The 24,357-nt window shown below is 27.1% G+C and overlaps 1 protein-coding gene across 1 annotated transcript; it reads right to left on the bottom strand.

Annotated features, from left to right (window-relative positions):
• Positions 1 to 19,254: 19,254 nt before the first annotated feature.
• Positions 19,255 to 20,685, bottom strand: LOC145836360 (ectoderm-neural cortex protein 1-like). The gene has a single exon (XM_082944168.1). The coding sequence runs from the start codon at positions 20,683 to 20,685 to the stop codon at positions 19,255 to 19,257; it is 1,431 nt and encodes a 476-aa protein (XP_082800294.1).
• Positions 20,686 to 24,357: the final 3,672 nt, after the last annotated feature.

Genomic DNA, 24,357 nt, shown 5'->3' with positions numbered 1-24,357 from the left:
AGAGTTCCATTGCGGCAAATTTTAAAGTGCAAAAATAGAATTGAAAAAAGTGACAAGCCTAATGAAATGCAGTAAATTTAATATAGTTTGCTAGTTCATATCAGTTTTATAATAGAAAAGTACATCATATGTTTTTCTGTAAATATCCTTCCAAATATTTGTCACCATATTTAAACAATCATCCATTAATAATGGTTGGAATGTACTTTGTTTTTTATTTTTTCTCATCATATTATATTTTAATTGTTTCCTTTTGAGACTAGCTCTGACTTGGTAAGTATTCTACTAATTATTGCATGAGTTGGCTTTTTTTTAGTTCTCAGAGCTAGTTTTTATTTGTTAAAAGTTCTAATAAAAAGTCTTTTAAAGAGTGAAAAAACTTTTTGTTTTAATAAGATAGTGTAAAATAATAAAGTCCCCATTATTATTGGTTTATGTAAACTATATTATGTATTTAAATTTTCAAGTATATGGATCCAAAAACTAAAGTTTTTTTTTCACAAGTATAATATAATTTGTATAAATAATCATTATGTTTTGGAAATTTAAATTATGTGGTGCATTGGAAATATTTTAAGAAATATCCAGACTGGTATTAATACCATGTTAATACATTTGGTATTTTTTTGTGTACTTCAGTATAACAAGTCTTTATTTTTCTTGAGTAATTAAATATTACTACTTGACTAACATAATTTTTTCACTATTTATTGTTTTTAATTTAACATAAGGCTAATTGATAAGTTTTAAGTCACTCAGATTAGATTGGCTTCAATGCTTCAAAAGCCTGTCATAGATAAGCCGTAGTATTAAAAAAAAAACAAAATTGTTTGTCTCTTTTATTGCTTTAACACCTTTTATGTTTATATAAGTAATTTACAAATTAAAGTTTTAAGGTTACAAGTGTTGATTATAACTTGTTATTTTTTCTACATTTTATATGTGTTGACAGGTTTTTACAACTTTAGAATGTGCAAGGGTCTTGAGGAAATTTTGAGCAATGATGCACATGAATCATCTGTAAGCACACAACAACTGGACCTCAACCCAGGAAGGTCTCTAACTGCTCACTTAGGGCAGTAACAAGGTAAATATGTTATAGTTCTTGCTTTTGTACTAATAGCTACAATAAATCATAAAAAGTTAAATTTAGAGAAAGTAAAGGTGACAATGTTATCTAAATTGAATTAAACTCATTCAGTGATGTTTATAAGTGATGTAGTTTATAATTAATGTTCATTTTTGACCTAATAACTGGAATAGAATCTAGTATTGCTTTTAACTCAACAGAATGTTCAAATAATTGCAAGTAAAAATTATCATTATTGTTAATATTAAGTATATTTATCATTATCATTTTTCATTTAACATAAAAATTAGTGTGGTCATTACAAGTAAAAAGTAAAATTTAACAAAAAAACTTTAAACTTGTTTTAAAGACTAATGAACATAAGCTAAGAATGTTTTTTAGGATGCGAACTAATTTATTAAATAATTAATTAAATATTTAAAATATTGTTACAACAAAGTTAGATTTGCTCACTTTGTTAGTACATCACTTTGAGTATTGTGATGGTTTTAAATGTTAAAGTTTGGCCAAAAGAAAACTTATTTGTATTCCAATGTTTTTCTTAAACTCAACGTTTTTTAATTTTAAAATAATAGAAATCAACAAAAGGCTATGATTAAATTAAATAGAAGACCATACTTGATTATTTTTACCCATCCACAATTTTATACAAAATATTATAAATAAGCTTGATGACAACTTACCACTAAAAAATTATTGTTTCCTAAAATATTAGCAAGTTTGCCACTAAAATTAAAAAGCAAAATGAATTTTTTTTTTAATCTAGCATCAGGGTTGCCACTCGGTCAGGAAAAGTCAGGAAATCAGGAAAAGTCAGGAGAAATTAAAAAAAAAGAAAAAAATCAGGAAAAAATGGGGGGTTTTAAAAAAGTCAGGAAAAGGCAGGAAATTTGATAAAATTAAAAAAAAAGTCAGATTATGTCATTTTAATTTTACAAAATTCCTTGTTTTCCAAAGCCTTCAAACGGTAAAAATTAATTAAAAGTCCTTTGAAGTCAGAAAAAAATTCCAAAATTTTCCTAGAAATTTACAAAAATATTTAACTTTATTTCCAATGCCTTCACCTGGTATAAGTTAAGATAAAAAACTCCTCACAGTGGAAATTGTAAAAATAAAATTGGAACACGATTTCAGCAAAGTAACTCGATTATTGTTGATGAAAATTTGTATGCGTCCTTTGAACGACGTCAGTATCAGTAGAAATGAAAATCAGCTCCATCCTACCACTATAGTTACGTCACGATAGAAATTTGCTAATAGAATCCAATAACTTTGCTTTCGAAATAAAATATCCTTTATAAAACTGCAAAAAATTTCTATTAACATATTGAACAAGTACCCTACTTTAACAAGCAGATTTTGTAAGCTTTTTAGTATTGATAATCTGTAGCAAGGACACTTCCATAGTGAAACTGATATATACACAAAAGTTTATCTAGCATAATTTTAAAATCTAAGTGTTTTTTGTTTAAGTAAATAGTTAAGTTCTTTATAGTTATGCAGTTAGTTTAGTATTTTATGGATCAAGTTGATGTGTATACTTTATCTCTTTATAATTTTTTAAAGTTGTTTAAATTTATGAAATAAGTTTTAAGAGAGGTATATGCCAAGATTAAGTTTACACATTATTTGTATTTTTTGTAGAGTAACTTAAGTTTTTAAAGTAAATATTTAATTATTCAAACCAAAACAAACCAGTTTGTTGCAGTTAAAAATCATACCTATTACCCCAAATTAGACTCATTACTACGAATTTATAAAACATTTTTTCCTATTTTTTTAATATATGAATTAAAGCGCTGAAAGTAATAAAAATATTAGTCATCAGATAAAAGTAAATGATAGGTTTATGTATTAGGGCTTACATCTGATAGTAAGAATATTTTTAAATTGAATCTTTTAAACAGGATTTCCATGAAGCTCTCTCTTTGAGTGAAGGTCAGTAGACAGATCCCCAGAGTGATTGGCCTTTACGAGTCAATTCCTCTTCCCACTTTGAATGCATCATCCGCAAGGTAATTTCTACATAGTATGTTTGAAAATCATTCGTTTGAACTTGTAATTGTTTTTAAACTTATAGTGAATAAGTTTACCAAACAAGAAGCCATGTTGTAATAACAAGTAGTTTATAAAACACCTTAACACAAATTTAAAAACATAAATCTCTTAGTTTTACAAGTTCTGAGGATAATAAATAGTCCTATTTAGTTAACTAATGCTAGTCAATAATAAAGTTGATCGATTTTAAAAAAAAGTAATACAAACATGATGATATATTATCTAAATAAAGTGGTCATCTTGCTTGTGAATTGTTTTCTGAAATGTTGTTATAAAGTCGTGTAATAATACATTTTGTAACAACTTCCTTGATTATTTTTTGAACATATGTATTTTAGGAAGCGTTTTCAAAGTTTACCTTAAATATATATCACTATTGACCTACTTCTTAGTAACTAATTTAACAAACTTTGAACATTTTTATTGTATTTTATTACTGTAAAGTAACCATTTTGTACCAGTTTCTTAGGTATTTTATTGCCAAACCATAAACAGAACAAAATAAAGTCCATAATTGTTTGATGCTCAATTTTATGCTAATTTTAAAAAGCTCGGTTTTATTATTTTAAATTAAACAAATATCCATTTTGATCACATAACTATTGCGAAACACATCTATCAGGGTTAGCTAAAAACCATCTAGAAATTGAACAAAAATTACTGGAATTTTTATCATCAATTCTTACGAAAAAACAATGAATTTCTGAAGTCTTTGTTATACAATAGTTTTTATTTGACATCATCACTTAAATTTTTATAAACCACATTCAAAGTAGCATTACAGTATCTCCTCATTAACGTTATTAAATTTAACGAATTCCTTACCTTGAAATTTATGTCATACTCAAGGTGGAAAAAAAAAATTGTATTTTCAAAACATGAAAAAATTTTTGACAACCCTGAGATATGCTCAAATGATTAATAGATTAAAGGCAATGTTTAAATAGTTAATGATAAACTGCATGATTAAAATGTGAATGAAGTGTAGCGTTAGTAGATAAGTTTGTTAGTAAAAGCTAAATATTTTTTTCAAACAGAATGAGATCACAGCCGGAGACGGAACGATGAAAAGAATCAGAAACAGAATCAGTGCGGATCAGATAACTTATTTATATAAACATTTGAATAAACTTTTTGCATTTAAATTGTGTTTACTTTGTCATAATTAAATAGATTAAGACAGAAAATTAATGCTTGGGTGTAGTGAAAAAAGTTTTAATATTTGATAGATCTATTATTTAGTAACTTTCCTTTATTTAGTTGTTATAAAGTCTTGAGTTTAAGCCCAATAACAGTTTTTTTAATGAAAACATAAAGCGCATAAAATAATTGGTTTAAAGAGCCGTTCAATTCGTACACCAGTTAGATACAGTTAAGTTTAGTACAAGTTTATATAAGGATAGTATAATTCAACTTAACGACTATGAGTATGTCTTTAATAAATTGTTTTAAATCCCTACCTGAATATTAAAAGAAACTAAATGTATTATCACCGTCATAATCCTAGGCTGCTTATCGCTTAGTAAAGTTGTTAATTGAAAGTTTCAAAATTTTTCATTTGTAAAAAAATGAATATATTTTCATACTAGTTGCCTTGTTACTAGTATAATATTTGGCAACTTATTTTTAGATCTATATATAAATTTATATGTTGCACAAATACTATTTTTCTCTTTAGCCGGGTGTGTGGTTATCGTGTAAAATACACTTCTTGTAACATATATAATAATCTTCTGATCTAGTTGCACTTAAAAACTATACCAAGCTAAACCCTGTTTTCCTTATAATAAATATAAGCCAATTTTACTGATCTAAAACAAAAATTTCGACTTTATTATAAATGTGGTTATTTAGAGTTCCTGTATCAAAGAGAAAACTTATTCAACCGGCGTAAGCATTACGACGACGCCCTAAGAACCAATTTCAAAATATCGACAAAGTCCGGAGCCAGGACACCGAAGGTGTCCGCCAGCGTAGATATTTTGAAATTGGTTCGCTACCCTTTATTATATTTTATACTTTCACATTAAGGAATTTCCCAAAAATTTTGATAATTCTACACTCCAAAAATAATTTTCAAAGTTAACAAAAAAAGAAAAATGAACATTTTCAACAGTTTTTAATCGAGTCTTTTTTATTAGCCATCATGTTATAAATAGTCAAATCAGATAGAACACCGGTTTTTGGTCAGTTCCTAAAAGTGTAGTAATAAATAAATTGCAAAAGAATAGCAAACTCGTTGACTTAATTTGATTAAACAGATTGTTTTTAAATTGTTTTTTTATACATATGCCTACCACCACACGTAAATTGTGAAAATATTATTATAGTAAACAATTTTTAAAAATTCACTTTAACTGACTAAAACCGATCTCTTATCTAACATGAATAGCAAGTAACAATATAAACTGAACAAAAGTACAATTGATCAAGTCATACTTATGTTTAATTTATACTCTTAAATGCTTAAAACAGCCTGAACTAGCTATACTTGAATATAAAGTATTCATGAGAGAAATCATATAGAATTAAAGCAAAAAGACAGTGGATTTCAAAATAGCTACCTAGGCATAAAGCAATCATCTAAAAATATGCAAATACAATCTCAAAATTAGAAACAATTGTAAGTTCAAAAGAGTTAATTTGTAACAGTTGGAAAATATCTATATATAACAGTTATCTAAGGTGGAAACAAAGAAATCAAATAGTTCAACTTGTAGTTGCTTGAAACTTTAATGCTTGTGATTGCTTGAAACTTTGAAATTATTTCAAGTATTTTTTAACGCTATTGTTTTACATGTTTAAATAGAAATATTGATAGTAATAAATAATAACTAAAAGCTTAAAATAAGTTTGTACCTCTATAGTTACAGTTACAATAGAAGAACACAACTTGTAACTGTTTAAATTTTCATCACACAAAAGTAAACAGTTATTTGTCCAAAGATGTTAATTTATTACAATTAGAAAGTATTTTGTAAGATTGAAACTAAGAATTCAAACTTTACTACTGTTAAATTGCTTGAAACTGTGAAAATAATTTAACTGTTTTATAACATTATTGCTTCATAAGTTTCAATAGAAATATTGATACTAAGAAGTCATAACTCCGAACTTAAAAATAAGTTTCTACCTAAGTAGTTACAGTTACAACAAGAAGAAAAAAACATGTAACTGATTGAAATTTCAACAGAAAAAAGTAAAGAGTTGTTTATCAAAAGATGTTGATAAAACACATATGTTCAACAGACAAAATTATTTGTTTAAAGAAGTTGATCGTATATCATCTAAAGCTTGCAACATGTACTAGCTCATTGATGTTTTCATATTAATTCATAATAATTCATGCATTGTAAAAAAAGAACAAGAAAAAATTGTCAACAAAAAAAAATATACTGTTAACTAGATGTACTTACAACACAAGGTTTTCTAGAGAAATGATTCAAATGAAAAATTAATATTCTTCTAAAATCTTATTTGATTGTTTACGTCACAAATAAAAACATAACTTAGTTTATGCGCGGTCATATAAGCCCGCCTAATGTTTATGCAAATTTTCCCTTTGTTAGAAACTTCAAAACTTATACCTTTTGATAGCTGAATTTTTTTTGATCTTTTATGTAAATTTTATTTTACTAGTCTAAGCATTGTTTTTAAATTTACAGTGTTTTATTTTAAAAACAAATAATGCCACCATAAAACTTTCTTTAAATTGTGCACAACTTTTATTTGTAATAATAAAAGTATAATTCTTGTTTAAACTTTTTTTTAACTCAAAGTGAATAAAACCATTTTGAGTTGTTATGGTGTTTTTTTTTCGGTTTTCTTTTAACAGTTGATTCTAAAACTACAAATATATCAAACCAAATCTGAGGCTGCTATTTGATATTAATAATCCTTAACTAGACTTTTAAATTGAATTGTCTTTTTTGATATATATTCAAACTTGAAAACTTAAGTACTGACATCAAAGCGCCCAAAAAATCTGAATCCAATGGATTTGGTTTTGTATATTGTGATTATAAAGTACGAGAGAGGCAGATATAAGCAGGCCAAAAAAAGGACTGAAACCAATAAGTCAGGGCTTAAAAATTCAGACCTTGTTACAAAACACTTTTAGTATAAACTATTTTTTCTTTGGACATTAACCTTAACCTTAAAAGCTTTAAGTATTTTGGCAATTTAGAACAATTAAAAAAGCATAAGCTTAAGATTTCAGGAAAAATAATGTTTTACCAAAAGTTTTTTTCAAAAAAAGAGACAATTACCGCTCACGCGGTACAAAGCTATTTGTTAAAAGGTATGTACTTAATCCGTAAACATATCAAAAATGTGATTTTTTTTTGTCGATTTTTCATATTGTTGCAATTATAGAGAAAATAATTAAAAATTTATAACTTAAAACACTTGTTCATTCACATTTTTTTAAAAATTGACTAACTTGATAACTTTTGTTTTAAATGTCATAACATATATCATGAAAAATTTGTTCACTCAATAAACTTAAATATGTTTTAGCTTTGACAATTGATGAAATAAGAACTGAAACAGTTATAAGCAATTTCGGAAAAAATTGTTTGTCATATAAATAAAAACTAGTGATGTGAATGATAACAAAAGGGTAAGTAAACATACAGTATTTTTAATGTATTTTATATGCACATCATTTTTTAAAACAAGTGTTTTTTAAACCCATAAAGGTGTTTATAAATCAAGAAACTTATTTTATGATGTATTTTAACTATATTTTATCTTCTTTTTTAAATTATTAGGCTGTTTTAAAGTATATAAAGTCTAGCACGGGACTTGAACCCCTGATCGTTAAATTAAAAGTCCAACGCTCTACCGACTGAGCTACTCATGCTCACGATGGGGTATACTTAATTGTGTTTAAAAAGCTATCTCCGGCTCTTATGACGTAATAATAGTACAAATTTATGGAACACATGCAAAATCCACCCGCGATCAAAATCCACCCAGTCAAATTCGGGAACCGCTTAGCAATCGAAAGTAAGGGTTAGGGGTAACAGTGATAGTCAAAAACTAATAAAAAAATTGATGAAAAAAAGCAAAAAGTATATAAAATAAAATAATAAATACAGGAAATAAAATTAAAAATTGGGTGGATTTTGAACGCGGGTGGATTTTGATAGTATACCTAATTTATTATAAATAGAACATTTAAAAGTGCTATATAATTTATATTTTACTTTAGCTTCAGCTTTTAAATATTATCAAACTTCTTATTTTGGTTGTTTTTTAACACTAAAATGAGTTAAAAAACTAAAAGTAGCATATATATATAATTTGTATAAAGTTGTATAAAAATTGAAAAAACTATGCTTTTACATAATTATTATCAATTAAAAAACTTTTGATCTATTATTATCTAATAGAAAAAAACGATAACTTGTTGAAATATTTTAGACAAATATTACACATCATTAATAAAGGCATCTGTAAGAATAACATAGATTATCGACACAAATTACACCGACTTATATTATCTAAAATTAATAAAACACAAAATTTCTCACCTGTTAGTGTTTCTATTTTCTTTTTAAATTTTTAGAGTTTGCCCACTATTTTCTTATTGTTCTTTTTCAAAACTCTTTTTATATCTACTTTGAAGTTTTGCTGTGAATAAAGTTAGCTGTTCAAAAAATTGATGGGAATTCTAAATAGCAAATACATAGATGTGTTTAAAATATTTTTTTAACCAATAAATGTAATTATACTAACAAGAAGTTTGTTTTGACATGTATATACAAATTACATTTTCTCCTTGTTAAAAAAATTCAAATCTTTTTTTAAACCTTAAAAGCAGCCTGAAAAAACTTGAAACCCTGATCAATGTGTAAAAAATGATTAAACTTCAGCTTTTAAAGATTAAACTTTTTTATTAAGTTTTTATTAAACATGAAATGAAGTTTAACAAACTAAAAGTGGTACATATATATTGCTAGTTGTTGCATAAAAACTATATTAACATAAATATAAGCAATTCAAAAACTTTAGAATCAATGTTACCTACTAGACAAAAAAAAAAAGTATTTTTCAATAGTTCACAAAATTATCATAAATCGTTTATAAAAGCGTTTCTATCAATATCTTAGATGAACATTATATGACACAAACATCAACAATTAACTTTGTCTAAAATTAAAAAAGATGGCGCTGTTAGCTTCACTGTTTTGAGGTGCAATTTCCTGACGTTGAACTTTGATTGCAACAGGCAAATCAAATTGTTTCAATTTTTCTCATCCGTCAGGCAATCGCACCACAAAACAGCTACTGGACCGCACCGCTACGGTGAAGCCAGCGCCGTGGTGCGGGTTACCCCCTTTTTGTTTCGTGTGGCGGGGGTTCACCGGGTTTCCCCGGTCATATAGGCCACATTGTCTTTTAAAGAATTATTTTTTTAAAAATCTGAAAAAAATAACGATTTGGCAAATCGTATGGAAAATTACATCAAATTTTTTTTTAATTGTCTCATAGGAGGTCACTACGTTTCGGCGCTTAGTGAAAATTCAAATCACAAGAAAATGACAAATTCAGAAAAGGTGAATAACTTGCAATATATTTTTAAACGTACAGTTAGACTTTATAAATTATTTACATACAAATTAAATTCTTTAGGTTGCATTTGCAGTTAATTAGCTTGAGCATTCAAAAGGCTTCAAGCTATACGGTATTTAGGGCATAAAAATTATGGTTAAATATTACAATAAATAAACAAATAACGTACTTTTTATATTAACGTTAAAACAACATTTTTTTCTATTACTTTTGTATTTTTCTATTCTCTTTTTTTGTTTTTTTGTTTACGTTTGTTTTCAGTTTTTTTTTTTTTGCTTTTATTTTTTGCTTTTTTTATTTTTTTTTTGTTTGCGTTTTTTTTTTCTTTTTTATTTTTGCTTTGTTTTTATTGCTTTTTGTTTGTTATTTTCTTTTATATTGCTTTTTTTTCTTTTTATTAATATCATTTGCTTTTTTAGTTTTTTAATGTTGTTTTATTATAATGGGTTTGATATGTCTTAGTCGATCATCTACTAAAGCACCAATATCATCCACCATACTAAGCCTCCTATAGCTAGATTACAGGTAGTAACAACATTACCCGGCAGTATAGTATACGTAATTAGTTCATTTATTATCTTAAATTTAGTTATGTAGTATTTTTATGCCCTTTAATCTTAGATTAAAAATATGTAACCTAAAGAATTTAAATTGTAAGAAGTAATTTTTTTTATTAAATTAGATCGTTAATATAACAGTAACTTTTTATATTTTTCTATATATCATTTATGCAATTTTGTCATTTTAAGTGGTTTTACAACTCATTATGCTACGAAACGTCTTAACCAACTTAAATCTAATCATATCAAGAAAAAAATAATTTAACTTCTTTGTATTTAAGTTTTGAAATTATAAATGAATTAGAATTTTAGAATTTAAATTTATGAAACCACAAATATATAACGAAAAATATAAAAGAAAACGTAACAAGATTACAAAAACTAAAAGATTAAACTAAAATTGCAAAATGAGTAACACAATTAATTTATAAAATAAACTGAATCTGAATCTAAAACTTAAGCTGAAGAAGCGAAACTGAAGGAAACTTAAATTTATTCACTGTTGTCACGCGAAACATGCCCTGTATCGCAATTTGGATCAAAAATACAATCTCTAAGCGCTGAACCTCTCAAAAAAAAATTCTCAACAGAGTATGAAAAATATACTTGAGAAAAAGTAGTTTTTAAATTTTTAATGTTTTTTAAACTAGAGGACCTAACTGTAACACTTCCATTGATAAAATTGATACGACCTGATGTGTTATCATATTTTTCATCAGACTTTGCAAAATACTTTTTAAGTTTATCAACTTGTAACCATAAACTACCCTCAATTTCATTGTCTTTCTTAAATTCATGGTCAATTTCGTGCTCGAAGTTTTTGAAAAAATAGAATTTGTGATTTTTTTTAAAGTTTTTTTGATCTACCGTAAAGCAATAACTAGTATCTTGGTACAATTCTAATCTAACTCCTTCAGGCCAAGCGTAATTAGTTTCCTCGAAAAGTTCCCTTACCGCAGTTCTTTTTAGATTGTTATTATCGTTATAATCTATTTTTCCCATAGGGAAATTGATTCTAATTTTATTATTTTTATCTCTATATAAACAAATAACAATTCGCCCTTACCCTTCTTGACGCGATGTAAGATTACCCCCGCGCAGTCTAACCTTTTTACATTGAATTCCCAGTTAATTAAAAAAGAATCTCCCCGCTTGTGTTTAAATTTAACCTTAAATAAGTTATTAGCTAAATGGTGTTTTGCATCGTCGTTTAATTGATCAATAAAAATTTGCTTAGCGTAACGGTCGAAACTTTTGTATTTTTCATCAACTAGACTGTATACTTGTTTTTCGATAATGTTATAAACATTCAAAAAGTCATGCCAATCATCTTTTGAAAATTTTTTATTAATAAAATCTATAAGTTTTTGTTTAAGTTCATTATCGTGTTTATTTTTGAAAGATCTAGATACGTTGTTAACCTGATCTGTTACGAAAAAGGACGTTCCACCCGCTTCTTGTTGTGGTGCTCGATCCCGCTGGAGTTCCGCATGCGTCATTTGAACACCTTGGACAACCTCCTCCTCACCAACTATATTCGTAGTTTTAATGACGTCATCCGGTATAAATTTTGTCCTAGATGGTATTAAATAAACGTTTTTTATATTTATTTTACACAGAAAAGTTTAATATGGGGTTGCCAAAAACAAATTAGTTAAAACTAGGATTGTTTATTGGATTGATTTATTGGACTCCAATTAAATTTGAAATTGTACATATTTAGAGAAATCAAAAACTGTACATTGTTTGATTAAAAAGTATAAAGTTACAACTTAACAATAAATAGCAAAGCCTAGACTTCAATAGGTTCCTTAAGAAAGCCTCAAGCTAAAAACTCAAAAATATCAATCTATTAAAATTGATGAGTTTTTAAAATACTTTCTTTGAAGCTTTCTTAAAAATGGTTAATCTTTATGTTGAAAATTAAAAACTTCAATTGTAAATTAATTAAAATATATGACTATTGCTAGCAAAACAAAAAAAAATCTGATGGATACTTCTCGTTATAAAGCTTTTTAAATCTACAGAGTATTTTAAAAACTATTGTAAAATATGGCATACGTTATTCTAAACAACTAACCTTCTTTGCATGATCAAAGTGATATTATATCTCCAAATAACTTAGTACTTTAATAATACAGAGCTGTTTTGATATAAAAACTATAACTACAGCATCAATAATATAGGTAGAAAAACTACCTTCTACAAAAAAATTAATCTAATAGAGTTTTAATTTTTTTTATTCAAACTTATTTTTAATATGAAATTACATTCAGTTTAATAATTTCAGTTGAAAAAACATTTAACAACACAAGTTTAAATTAGTGATCAAAAATATGAAACTAATATACAATGTTATAAGATAATAAAATCTAAATGTGAACTAAAAACTAAATAAATAGAAAATAAATATGCAGTGTCTAATGAATAATAATTTTAGAAATAATTTCAATGAAATATTTATAGGTTATTAATTAGAAAAATAAAAAAGTACTTTATAAATACAATTATACTTAAACATGAATTTAACTTTTGAAAGATTTTAGTGTTCAACCTAATCAATAATTTAGTTACATAAAATTGTCATATAATGTATTGTTTATAAAATAAAAGTGTTTAATAACTACTTTAATTTACTTATTACAAAACTACAGACTGTATATCAGTGTTGTTATAGTGATTCCAACATGACTTCTTTCCAACATGACTTCACTTAAAAAGTTTATAATACTGAACTTTACTTGTATAATCTTCTTTTTTAAAGACGTTTTACTATTTGCTTTTAACCATTGCAGTTATGTAAGTTTGTTAAAATTTTATTTTGAACTTATATTATTTTTAACTATAACATCAAATGCGGATTTAAAAACCTGTTCTAAATCTACAAAATAGTCTATAAGATTTAAAGTGATTTTGGCCTAAAAATTTTATAAAAATATTTTTATTTTTTTTTCTATTAGTAAAACATGAAAATTTTTTTAAACTTAAAAACCACCATGATTTAAAAAAAAATGGTTGTACCTTTTTATTTAAATATTTCAGGAACGTGAAATATTGAAACAGTGAAAATACTTAAATTTTTTTTCAATCAAAACTTAAATCACACCTAGAAAATCTACTTTTCATTACTTAGTTTAAGGTTATAAAATTTTAAACCTTAAGTTTAAGCTTTAACATAACTTTATTTGAATATAAACTAAATACAGAGCATTTATAGTTATATAGTTAATAAATGATTGTTTTAATTCTTATTTGCACAAACTTTTCGATGGTTTCTTAAAAAGGGTACTGAACACTGGCTTAAGTAAAAAAATTTTGAATTTTTTTGAAGTTTAAGAAAGTTTAAGACTTTTAAAAGCATTTGAAATGCCGTAGACAGTTTATTCACCGTAAAGCATTGTCAAAAAAGTAAATAAATTACAACTATTGTTTAATAAATTTAATATTTATTTTTTTATTAATGCTTGTTATTTTTAGTCGCAGTCGTTTAGATAACACAAACTTAATAAACACCAATTCTTTTTGTTATATACCAAAAACAAAAGTGTTTAAAATACTTTTGTCTTCTCCTTTATACTCAGTTAAACAATTAACTTACAATGTAAAAAGTTTTTCTTATAGAACTGCCTGCTATCTTTGTTTGTTTAAAATTTATTTTAGAAATTCAAACGATTTTTCTCTCACTAAATATATAACTTTCTAACTTTTCTGCATCAGTTTATATGAGAAAAAATACATTTGATTTGATTAAATACAAAACAAAATGTATATTTTTAAAAATTACAAAATTTAATCAATTGATTACAGGTATAATCAACAAAAGTAAATTTCAAATTAAAACAGAAAGGTTATAACTAGTTATGTCTATAAGGTAAATGTTTTTTTTTTTACAAAATTTATATTTATTTAAAGGTATTAAACTTGCTTTAAATCTATTCAATTCTAAAATTTTTGATCATTGTCTCATAACACTATAATTAGAGATTTCAAAGTTATAACCATATTTGGAAGTGTTTACTAAAAGTTTAACATCACATCTCTTACTGCTACGCTTTTTTTAGTTTTTTATCACTGAACTTTGAAAAAATATATTTTTGCACATGTTCTTTTTATTTTAAATTTTATTTTTGTTTTTAGATGCTTGTCAAATATAGGTCCTTACGCAGTTGCACTTGAAAACACAAAATTAGAACTTTTCTTTTTGTTGTCATTGGTTCATTTATTGATCGTTGAAGTTTCAAGTGACAACTTAATACATGGCCGTGTACCTGATCTAAACTATCATAAGCTTTTGGTAGACTAACTAATGCTGCATATTAATTTTTGCTTGACTTTATCAAATGAATTTGTTGAACAAACCAATACAAAACTACGATAGTATAATAACCTTAAAAAATGTTAACTGAAATTGTTAAAATATTACATTCAGTAAAAAAATTCAGCTATATGTAACTTTTTAAATTGGTTTTTTTAATTAATAAAATTATATTTTACTAAGTTTAGGTACTGACTTTATAATGTGTAAAATACTTTTGATAGCTTTATACAAAATGAATACTTACCTTCAATACAATTAAATAAAAAAAAGCCTTTTTGTTTTTTAAGTTAAAACATTTCTAACAAAATAATAGTTTTAGAGTAAATATACGTTAACAAAATAACCTGAAACTGTTGCAATCCGAAATTCAAAATGGTTAAGTTTTAGGTACTAAAGATGTTTTTATAACACACTAAAATAAGTGTGAATGAAGACTAACAATTTTCTAACTAATTTTCTGAACTTCAAGCCTTTTCTGCGCGAGTTTTGTAACGCAGTTGTACAAACTGCAATAGTCAAGACAGTTGCTATCTCTTGAGATTGTTTTCATATGCTCACAAGATACGATAAAAACTGCTGACTCTGATGAGAATTCAGAAGAATTAAGAGCATCGTGCCTTACTCGCCAACAACAAGTTGAACCCAAAAGAGAGTGATTGCCTGACGGTTCGCAAATAAAAAACAACATTATAAATGGAATGTTTTATCTTTAACAAAGAGAGTTTGATCAAAAGTCCTTGTCTACAAAAAATAGTAGCGCAAAAATGGTCGTCTGATATTGAAAAGCACTTAACAAATGTGCAAAAAAAAATTAATAGAAATTCAATATAAAATTAAATTTCAACAAAAATAAAATTTAAATGTTTACTTTTGAAAATCATCTGAAAAAATACTAAAAAATAAATTTAGTGGATTAACTAAATGTTTAAGTATGTTTTTTTTTTCAAAAATAAACAGTCAGTTTAATGTAACTTTTTAAATGTACTAAATTACTTAAAGACCAAGGCTATTTTAAAATTTATCTAATAGAACTATGGGATTTTTTATTTAAAATAAACTATATAAAAAATTATCAATAAGTTTCAATGGGGATATTTTTTTGTGTGTTTTAGGAGGTTATTGAAAACTATCTTTTATTTAAGGAAAGTTCCTAGTTATATAGTAATTGGGCTCTAATGACATTGACGTAGTCTAAAATTCAGAAATTATAATTATATATCTTTAAAATTTAGGCTATAAGTATTTAGTGTAAACTTTTTAATATAACAGTTTAATATTTCTTTTGTGTAGTAATACCTACTAAGTATTGATATTAGTGCTTCATAATTAAAATGACTAGCCAAATTATAAACAAGATTTACTGATAAAATACAAAATATAATAAACTTGTAGCATACATTTTTATTTGTTTCTTTCTTATAAGATAATTATCAAAGAAGATGTATAACATTTTTTTACCTTTTCATACTGTTTCTTGTAACAGTTGAACCTAAAACTACTAATATATCAAATATTATTCAATATTAATAAACTTTAACTAGACTTGATATATATTCATACTTTGGAAATTTACTTATAAATTGATTTAAAATTTACTCTAACTTAAAAAAAACACATAACGATTATCATTAATGACTAGAGACATAGCAAACCAATACAAAAAATGTAATACAAAAAATGTAATACAAAAAATAAAAGGTAGAAATGAAACAGTAACTACTGACACCAAAGCGCCCAAAAAACCTGAATCCAATGGATTTGGTTTTGTATATTGTGATTATAAAGTACGAGAGAGGCAGATATAAGCAGGCCAAAAAAAGGACTGAAACCAATAAGTCAGGGCTTAAAAAATTCAGACCTTGTTACAAAACACTTTTAGTATAAACTATTTTTTCTTTGGACATTAACCTTAACCTTAAAAGCTTTAAGTATTTTGGCAATTTAGAACAATTAAAAAAGCATAAGCTTAAGATTTCAGGAAAAATAATGTTTTACCAAAAGTTTTTTATGCGAAGGTATTTTAAGTTAAACTTAATATTTTCTTTTGTTTTCGTAAGTTTTTTTCTTGCATCCTAATTACTTAAAAAGCACATGTTCTTAAAGTTTAAATATGTTTATTTATAATTTTTTCAATAACTTATAGTGTTTTAAAAAGTTAGTGGCTATCTCTATGACTGGAAGGTCAATACTAGATCGTTTGAGCAAATTTTCCAGTTTTAATTTCTTTTTATCATAAGTTGATTGATGTTATGAAAAGAAACTTACGGATCATAAATTTGTGCTTGACGGGCTGGTTAGAACAATTTTTTTTATCAGCTGGAAGATGCCATTTTTGTACGACGGGTAAATTTGCACAAGAAGTCATTTTTGCACGAAGATCATTTTGACGAGCGACTTTTAGACGAGTTGCTGCTGATGCACGCTGTTACTTTTGCGCAACGGGTCGATTTTTCATGAGGGTCACTTTTACACGAATAATTTTTTGCACGGAAAATAAATTTTGCTCGAAGCATAACTTTTGCAAGGATAAGGAACTGCTCGCCCACCAAAAAAAAGGTTTAAAAGTGATAGTAAAAAAGGAGAAAACTTAATTATATAATAGAAAAAATACCAACTAAGGGTAAGGGTGAGGGGTAACAGTGATAGTAAAATATAAGAAAAAAATAAAATTAAAACACATGTAGAAGTGTCAATTAGTGCAAAAAGTGACCCTTCGTGTAAAAGAGACAACACCTGAAAAAGTGACTATGTGCAAAAGTGATCCTTCGTGAAGAAATGTACCTTTGTGCATTTCTGACACCTACCAACTTTTTAAAAGGGAAATTTTAAAGTTAAACGAAAACCTTTAACTTGATATTTATATAACGTATATAGATAATAAATTGCTTCTTTGTAAAGACAAGTTTATTTAAATTATAACGGTTTTAACATTCGTGTTATACTTTAATGAATACTTTATTACTTCAGGTGGGTCACCGACCCAAATGCTACACCTCTGGTATAAATAAATTTAATCTTTTTGAAAAATCATTTAGCAAAGCGGTCTTCTCTACAACATTTAATAGTTGCTGTCACTGATACTTGTTGTAAATACTTTTTAATAAAATACATTTGGTTAATTACAAATACCAAAAAGTATTGGTTAAATACTTTTTATTGGGCGAACAGCATCGTGACGATAAAAGGTTTAAAAATAAAAATTCTCAAACTAACTACAATTGAATTTTATTCATGTACTTTGTAAACATATTAAGAAGAAAACACCAAAGTAAATTGAAAAAATCGTTCTCGTAAGCAGGTTCATGGCAATTAAATTTTAGTTAATAATTAAGTAATGCTCAGTCAGAGTTCAAAAATCTTTACATTTAGGTAAGGTAGGTATATATATCTACTTTACAAATTTTTAAAATTTGTTTTATATTCTTAAACCAAAACTATTGCTCCATAAATAATACGGAATACTTTATAGTAGTACAAAGAAAAGAAAACTATTCATTTGAAATTTCAAGACCATAAAAACCAGTAAGATTTCGAAAGACTAATCTTTGACATATTGGAATTTAAAAAAAAAGAAGTTTTTGTTTATGAATTAGTAAATTTAATCTAATAGTTTAACAACTAAGTTTTAACATTAGACAGTTTTTTAATTGGCTATACAATTAGTTAAGCATGTTATTTTTCAGTTTCAAGAAGAAATTTGGTACAACAGTTTTAATTTAAGCAACCGACTGAACTAAAGATTGTTCTAACAGCATATAAGGATACATGTACACAATAACAACAACGACTTCATGCGAAAATTTATACAAACTAGACAATATATTGTTACATGTACAATACATCATTCCTTGGTTTGACATTAAGAATTAAGAAAATAAAATCAGTAATTTGCATTTATGCGCGAAATTTTGCAAACTGGTATTTTAGACTAAAACTGGTCTAGAGATTTTAAGAAATAAGTAAATAACAATGAAAGGATTGTTTAAAAAGTTAAAACTTACTTACAAATACAATAACGTTAGTTTATAAAAAAAGTTTATTTTTTCTAACTATTTTTATATACTTGCTTACTTGCTGTTTTCTTTAGTATACTTACATTGTTCACTTCAAATATTTTAAAATTTTTACAAAATATAAAATAATCACGTATTTAAATTTACTCCGTTAGCTAGTAAAAAATATTTTTCAAGTTTCAAAACGCCTTGATCGTATCAAAAAAATTCTAAAGTAACCGGTTCAAAATTTCCCGGGTACATGAAAATTTAAATTCGGACAATTCAAATTGTTATAAAAACATTTAAAATACTATATATTAAAATGTAATATGAGTTTAAAGAAAAAAGAAATATATAGATCTTATAAAAATCTAAAGCCAGTTTTTCTTTTAGGAAAAATAGTTAAAAATTTTTAATATATTTTGAAATTACTAAAAATAACTGTGTTTGGACTTTATTCAAGTCATACCTTAAAACATTGATGTTTTGCAAAAAGAAAAATATTGACTTGGACATATTTATAGGACCTACATATGTTTGAAAAATATTCATTAATTTATTAGTTGTAGCCCTTTCAATTTTTTTAGAATTTTAATCATCAGAGTTTGAACTGTCCGAATTTGAATTGTCGTAACCCAAATTTCCCGATCATCGTCAATAAAATGGCAGCTTTGCGCAAGAAAAATATCTTATTTTTGAGTTAAACTCTTCGCTTTTATCTTCTTCGGTCCATTTATCCGCGTCAACGTCGTAACTGAACACCCGTCTGCCGATTTTCTTTTCAAAGAGGAAAATTTTACTCCCCAACGACAGCGCCCCGCAGAATAAACGAGGCGCGGCGATCATTTCCCTCCACGCCCCTCCTCCCTCGGCCCCGTTGTAAACGTCGCAGCCGAGGCCGACGGCAAAAAGCCTGCTCCGCACCGCCACCAGACCGTGGTTACTTTGCTGTCTAGTCATGTGGGGCAAATCTCTCCATTTTTCCGTCGTGACGTCATAACTCTCGGCGGAGGACAGCTCAAAGTAGTCGCACCTCCCCCCGCACGCCACCACTTTTTCTTGGAAGACGGCGCACGCCGCGTCGTATCTTTCAACCCTCATCTCCCCTGCTTTCGTGAACCTGCCGCTCCTGGTGTCCAATTTCAGGCAGGAGGCGATCGAGTTGCCGTCGCTACCTCCGACGAGGATAATTTTGTCACCGTACGCGCACACGCAAAACTGTCGCCGATACTTGCCCATGACGGCCACCCGAGTCCAACGCTGGGTGGCCCAGGAGTACTTTTCGACGACGACCTTCGCCTTTCTTCTGACAAGGATTCCCGCAAACACGTACAAGTCGCCTTTCAAGCAGATACCCGTCGCTTCGAGCATTTGTTCGTTGTTCATAGGCGGCAGGGCTCGGACCAGGTTCAAGCCGGGCACGCTGTACTGTTTTACATTTTCTATTGGGCTGCGTCCGTAGTGCCAATACCACCCCCCGCACACGAGCACGCCGAACGAGGTTTGGCTGCAATACCGGCTTTCGCAATTGAGCTTGCAGCTTTTGTAAGCTTCATTCAGCAAATCGTACATTTCGCTGTTTTCAAAAAGAGAGCCGCATTCGGACAGCAAGCTGTCTTTGTCGGACAGCAAGCAAAGTCGAACTTTCTGCAGCAACTTTGCACCGAACTTGCTGCGTTCTGCAATGTTGTGATTCAGCCATTTTGTTGCCGCTTCCAACACTTCGCGCTCGGTTGTGACGTAAAGTTCCGAGCTGGCCAGTATTTTCAGGACAAGGGCGAAATCCAGCTCCAAAAGGCTTTCGGTTTCGGCTATGATCGCGAAACAGCGCTCTACATAACTCTGTGTCGCTTTCAAAAGGCCTGATAAATTGAAAAGCGATGCAAGCTGGTGAAAGGTCAAGGCGTTGCAAATTTTAAGCTTCTTAGTAGAATAACTTCTGTCAGTTTTACTCGCCAAACTTTTGTTCAAAGAAATTTTGCTTAACTTTGTCGCCGCAACCAGGTCATCGTCGTCTGCTGCTGCAAGTGAACCTGGAAAATTGATTTTAAGTAAGTACACTTGTGTGTTTTTGTTCTTTGTCATGAAAATCTGTAACAACTAAACGAAACAAGCGTTCGGATAAATATTAAACATAAAATTTCCTGTCGTGTTTGAAAACACTTAACTGCAACAGTATATTAATTTATCTGAAAAGTTTCTACATAGCTATGTATTGACTTAAGATAAGAAAAAATATATAATACACTAAACATGTGTTAACCTCGTTCAATCGAGCCATTAAACCTCCGTAAACTTTGAAATTTTTTTACAGCCGAACGCTTGCTCACTTCTACGTAATCTTCTGTTTTGTTGAATTCAATTAAAAGATCATCTCCAAAATTTTCTGTCCTCTGAAGACCGGTTTTTTGCTGGTTGTTTTTATCGGCAAAAATTACACAATTTTCCAGTGAGTTTTTTTTCATGTTTTAATTAGTCTTTAAACAGTAAATAAAATTTAATAATTGTGATTTATAACTAATTAGCTGCGCAAAGTAAATTAAAAAAAAAACTGTGTACTGTTTGTACACATAATTACTTCAAATAAACTATGTGCCCACTAGAATATACAAAAAATTAATCATTTTTAAAAGCTATTATACATAGTTAATGTGTTTGAACTGTTGTAACTTATCTTACAATAAACACTTTCTAGTTAACAAAACAACTCTTTTTTTTTAATTGCCTTAGTTTATGTGCACAGTACAATAATTTTAATGGACACTAGTGTGCACAGGTACATGCAGTGAAGGTCTATGGACTATACCACAAAAAATATTATCTTTAATTAAAAAACTGGAAGAAAATTAATAAACAGAATCAGATTGCTTCAACAAAGTATAATAAAAATATTTATACATTTACTGTAAGAAACATTTCCGTAAATTAGAATGAACTTTCAAGTGTTTTTAAAGAACAAATTACAAACCTTCAAAACTCAGAAAAAAAACATTATTAATTTAGAAGAGTTTAGCTGATCTAAAAAGTACGATAAGTTCTTTTGGTGGAATTAAAAATACATTTAGTTTTATAAAGTTTATAAAAGTTCTCAAAAACACATCCCATTCGTAAAATATAAAAATGTTCTAAAACAAACAATTTAAAAAATAAAAGAGTTCTTCGAAGTTAAAGTTAAGTTAAGATTTTTCATAAGCTTAGGTTTATACTAGGCTGAAAAATAAAGTTACACATGTTTACTTTTTTAATCACCTGAATTTTATAAACCAAATTGGTTAAACACATTAATTTTTACTTATATAATCAAGACTTATAAACTAATTGTAAGGCTACATCTGATACTTTTTGAAATATAAAACCAATATTAGAGTTATGGATCACAGTTAACAAAGTTAGTTATGGAATATGTACTACCACCGCTGTTTTACTGAAAAACACTATGTGTAAGATGTATCTATGTTTGCGGTCTTCTAATATTAAAAACCTGTTAGAAATTATTAAGTGTTATTTCAAATTAACTTACACGTATTGTGTAAATAAAATCATCTAAAGACAATGAAACCAGTGAGTATGTCAAGATTGTAGTTAAAAACAATGTATATATGAAATTTAATTCACAAGTTTATATCATTTAACCTTCATCAAATAAAAATAAAAGGCATAAAAATTTGGGAAACGTTTAAAATCCACCCATAATCAAAATCCACTCAGTCAAATTCGAGAACCGCTTACCGATCGAGGGTAGGATTAGGGGTTAGAGTTAGAGTGGAAAATAATTAAAAAATACATTTAAAAAATCCAAAATAATTATAAATAAGTTAACAAATAAAGAAAATATTTAATAAAACCAGGTGGATTTAGATCCAATAGATTTTGATAGTATACCAAAAATTTATGATCTAAAAAAGAAATAGATAGTTTACAAAACAAAAAAAGAACAATTTTCTACTGTATAACATATAATAAAAAGATACAAAAGAAGATTAAGTAATAGTTAGTTATTGCTGTAATTTTTTTTTTACTATAAATGTAATATTAATTAATAATACATTTAAAAAAGACAACTTTTGTTGTATAAAAGTAATGCAACCTAAAATAATGGGAACAGGTAAAAATTGCACGAGGGCACAAAATTACACGAAGATACCTCTGCACGAGGGGACAAAATTACACAAGACAATTTACCACTAAAGGTCAAATTTGCACGAGTTACAATTTTGCACGGAGGGTCATTTAGTATAAAACAAACAGAATAAAAAAAAGATAAATTAATAAAAAAACTAAAAGAAAAAGTTACTGAACGAGGGTAAGGGTTAGGAATAACAGTGATAACAAAAATAAAAGCAAAAATATTATTAATAAAAATTTTATAAAAAATTAATTAGTAAATAAATAAAAACTAGTTAAAAAAAGCTACCAAGGGAAAGGGTTAGGGGTAACAGTGATGGTAAATTATTTAAATAATAAATTAATACGAAAATTAATAAAAAAATTAACTATTATAAATAAGCTACTGACGGAGGGTAAGGGTTAGGGGTAATAAAGGTAGAAAATATAAAAAAACTAAATAAAATAAAAAATAAAATTTATAAAAAGTTAAAAAAAACAAAATAAATTTAACCCGTGCAAAAGTGCAAGGTTGCCACTCGCTTTTTTAAAAAAAAATTTCCAGGTTTTCTAAATTTCTACAAGGTTTTTCAGATTTTCTTTAAGGTTTTTGAAAGCACTACTTTTTTTGATAATGTTTAGTAGTAGGTTATAGTTTAGTTAAAAAAGAGTTACTGTAAGTATTGCAATTTATTTTATTATCTTGGAACCTGTACTAAATTCGTTTATGATGGTTCTTTAAAAGACGTTATGTTGGTTTAATACAAACAGCTAAAAGTCTTAATTCTTTTCTTAGTTCGAACGTGTTATCTTTTATTAATTCTTGATAAGCTATTTTATTAAATAATTGTTTAATATTTTAAAACTTGTAATAAATAGTTAAAATATTACATTTTTATAACAAGAACTAAGTCATAGAAGTAAGTCCTATAACTGATTAAGATTGTAACTAATCTAAATAGCTTTCAAGGTTTTTTTACTTTTTGAAAAATTTTAAGAAAAATATTTAATTGTCAGAATTATTCGAAATTCATCTGGTGCTAAAATAAAAAAAATGACAACATACAAAATGTGCATTGTTTACTTTACTAAATTTAAAAAAAAGATTGGAGAGTTTTGTGTTCACCTCATATTTTTCTGTAGAAAAATTGTAGCATTTTCGTAATAAGTACAAAGTAATGTTTTTATTTCTTTTTTAATGACTTCCATTCACTAACAATATCAGCAAAAAGGTAATGATAAAATATTATTGTTTCGAAAACAACAAAGTAAGCTAAAACTACAGATTTATAAGCCATAAAAACTATAAGTATATAAGTTTTATATATTTTATATTAGAAAAAAGTACAATTTTACAGATAAAATTCGCACATTTTGTGTGACTATGACATTATAATATATAACAGGGTTGTCCTTTACATAGAAACCTGAAAAACCTGTAATTTGACAGTTTAGGCAAAAACAACTGAAAAAACCTGGAAATTGATATATCTTGAAAATAAAAATCCTAGAATTTTCAAATCTAGGTTTTTTCAGTTGTTTTTGCCTAAACTGTCAAATTACAGGTTTTTCAGGTTTCTATGTAAAGTGACAACCCTGTTATATATTATAATGTCATAGTCACACAAAATGTGCGAATTTTATCTGTAAAAT

Source organism: Thalia democratica, chromosome 5 (genome assembly GCF_965202585.1).
Source record: "Thalia democratica chromosome 5, ktThaDemo2.hap1.1, whole genome shotgun sequence".
In the NCBI taxonomy this organism is placed as follows: domain Eukaryota; kingdom Metazoa; phylum Chordata; class Thaliacea; order Salpida; family Salpidae; genus Thalia; species Thalia democratica.
Note: the sequence above shows the minus strand (reverse complement) of the source record. Positions and strands in the feature narration are given on the sequence as shown.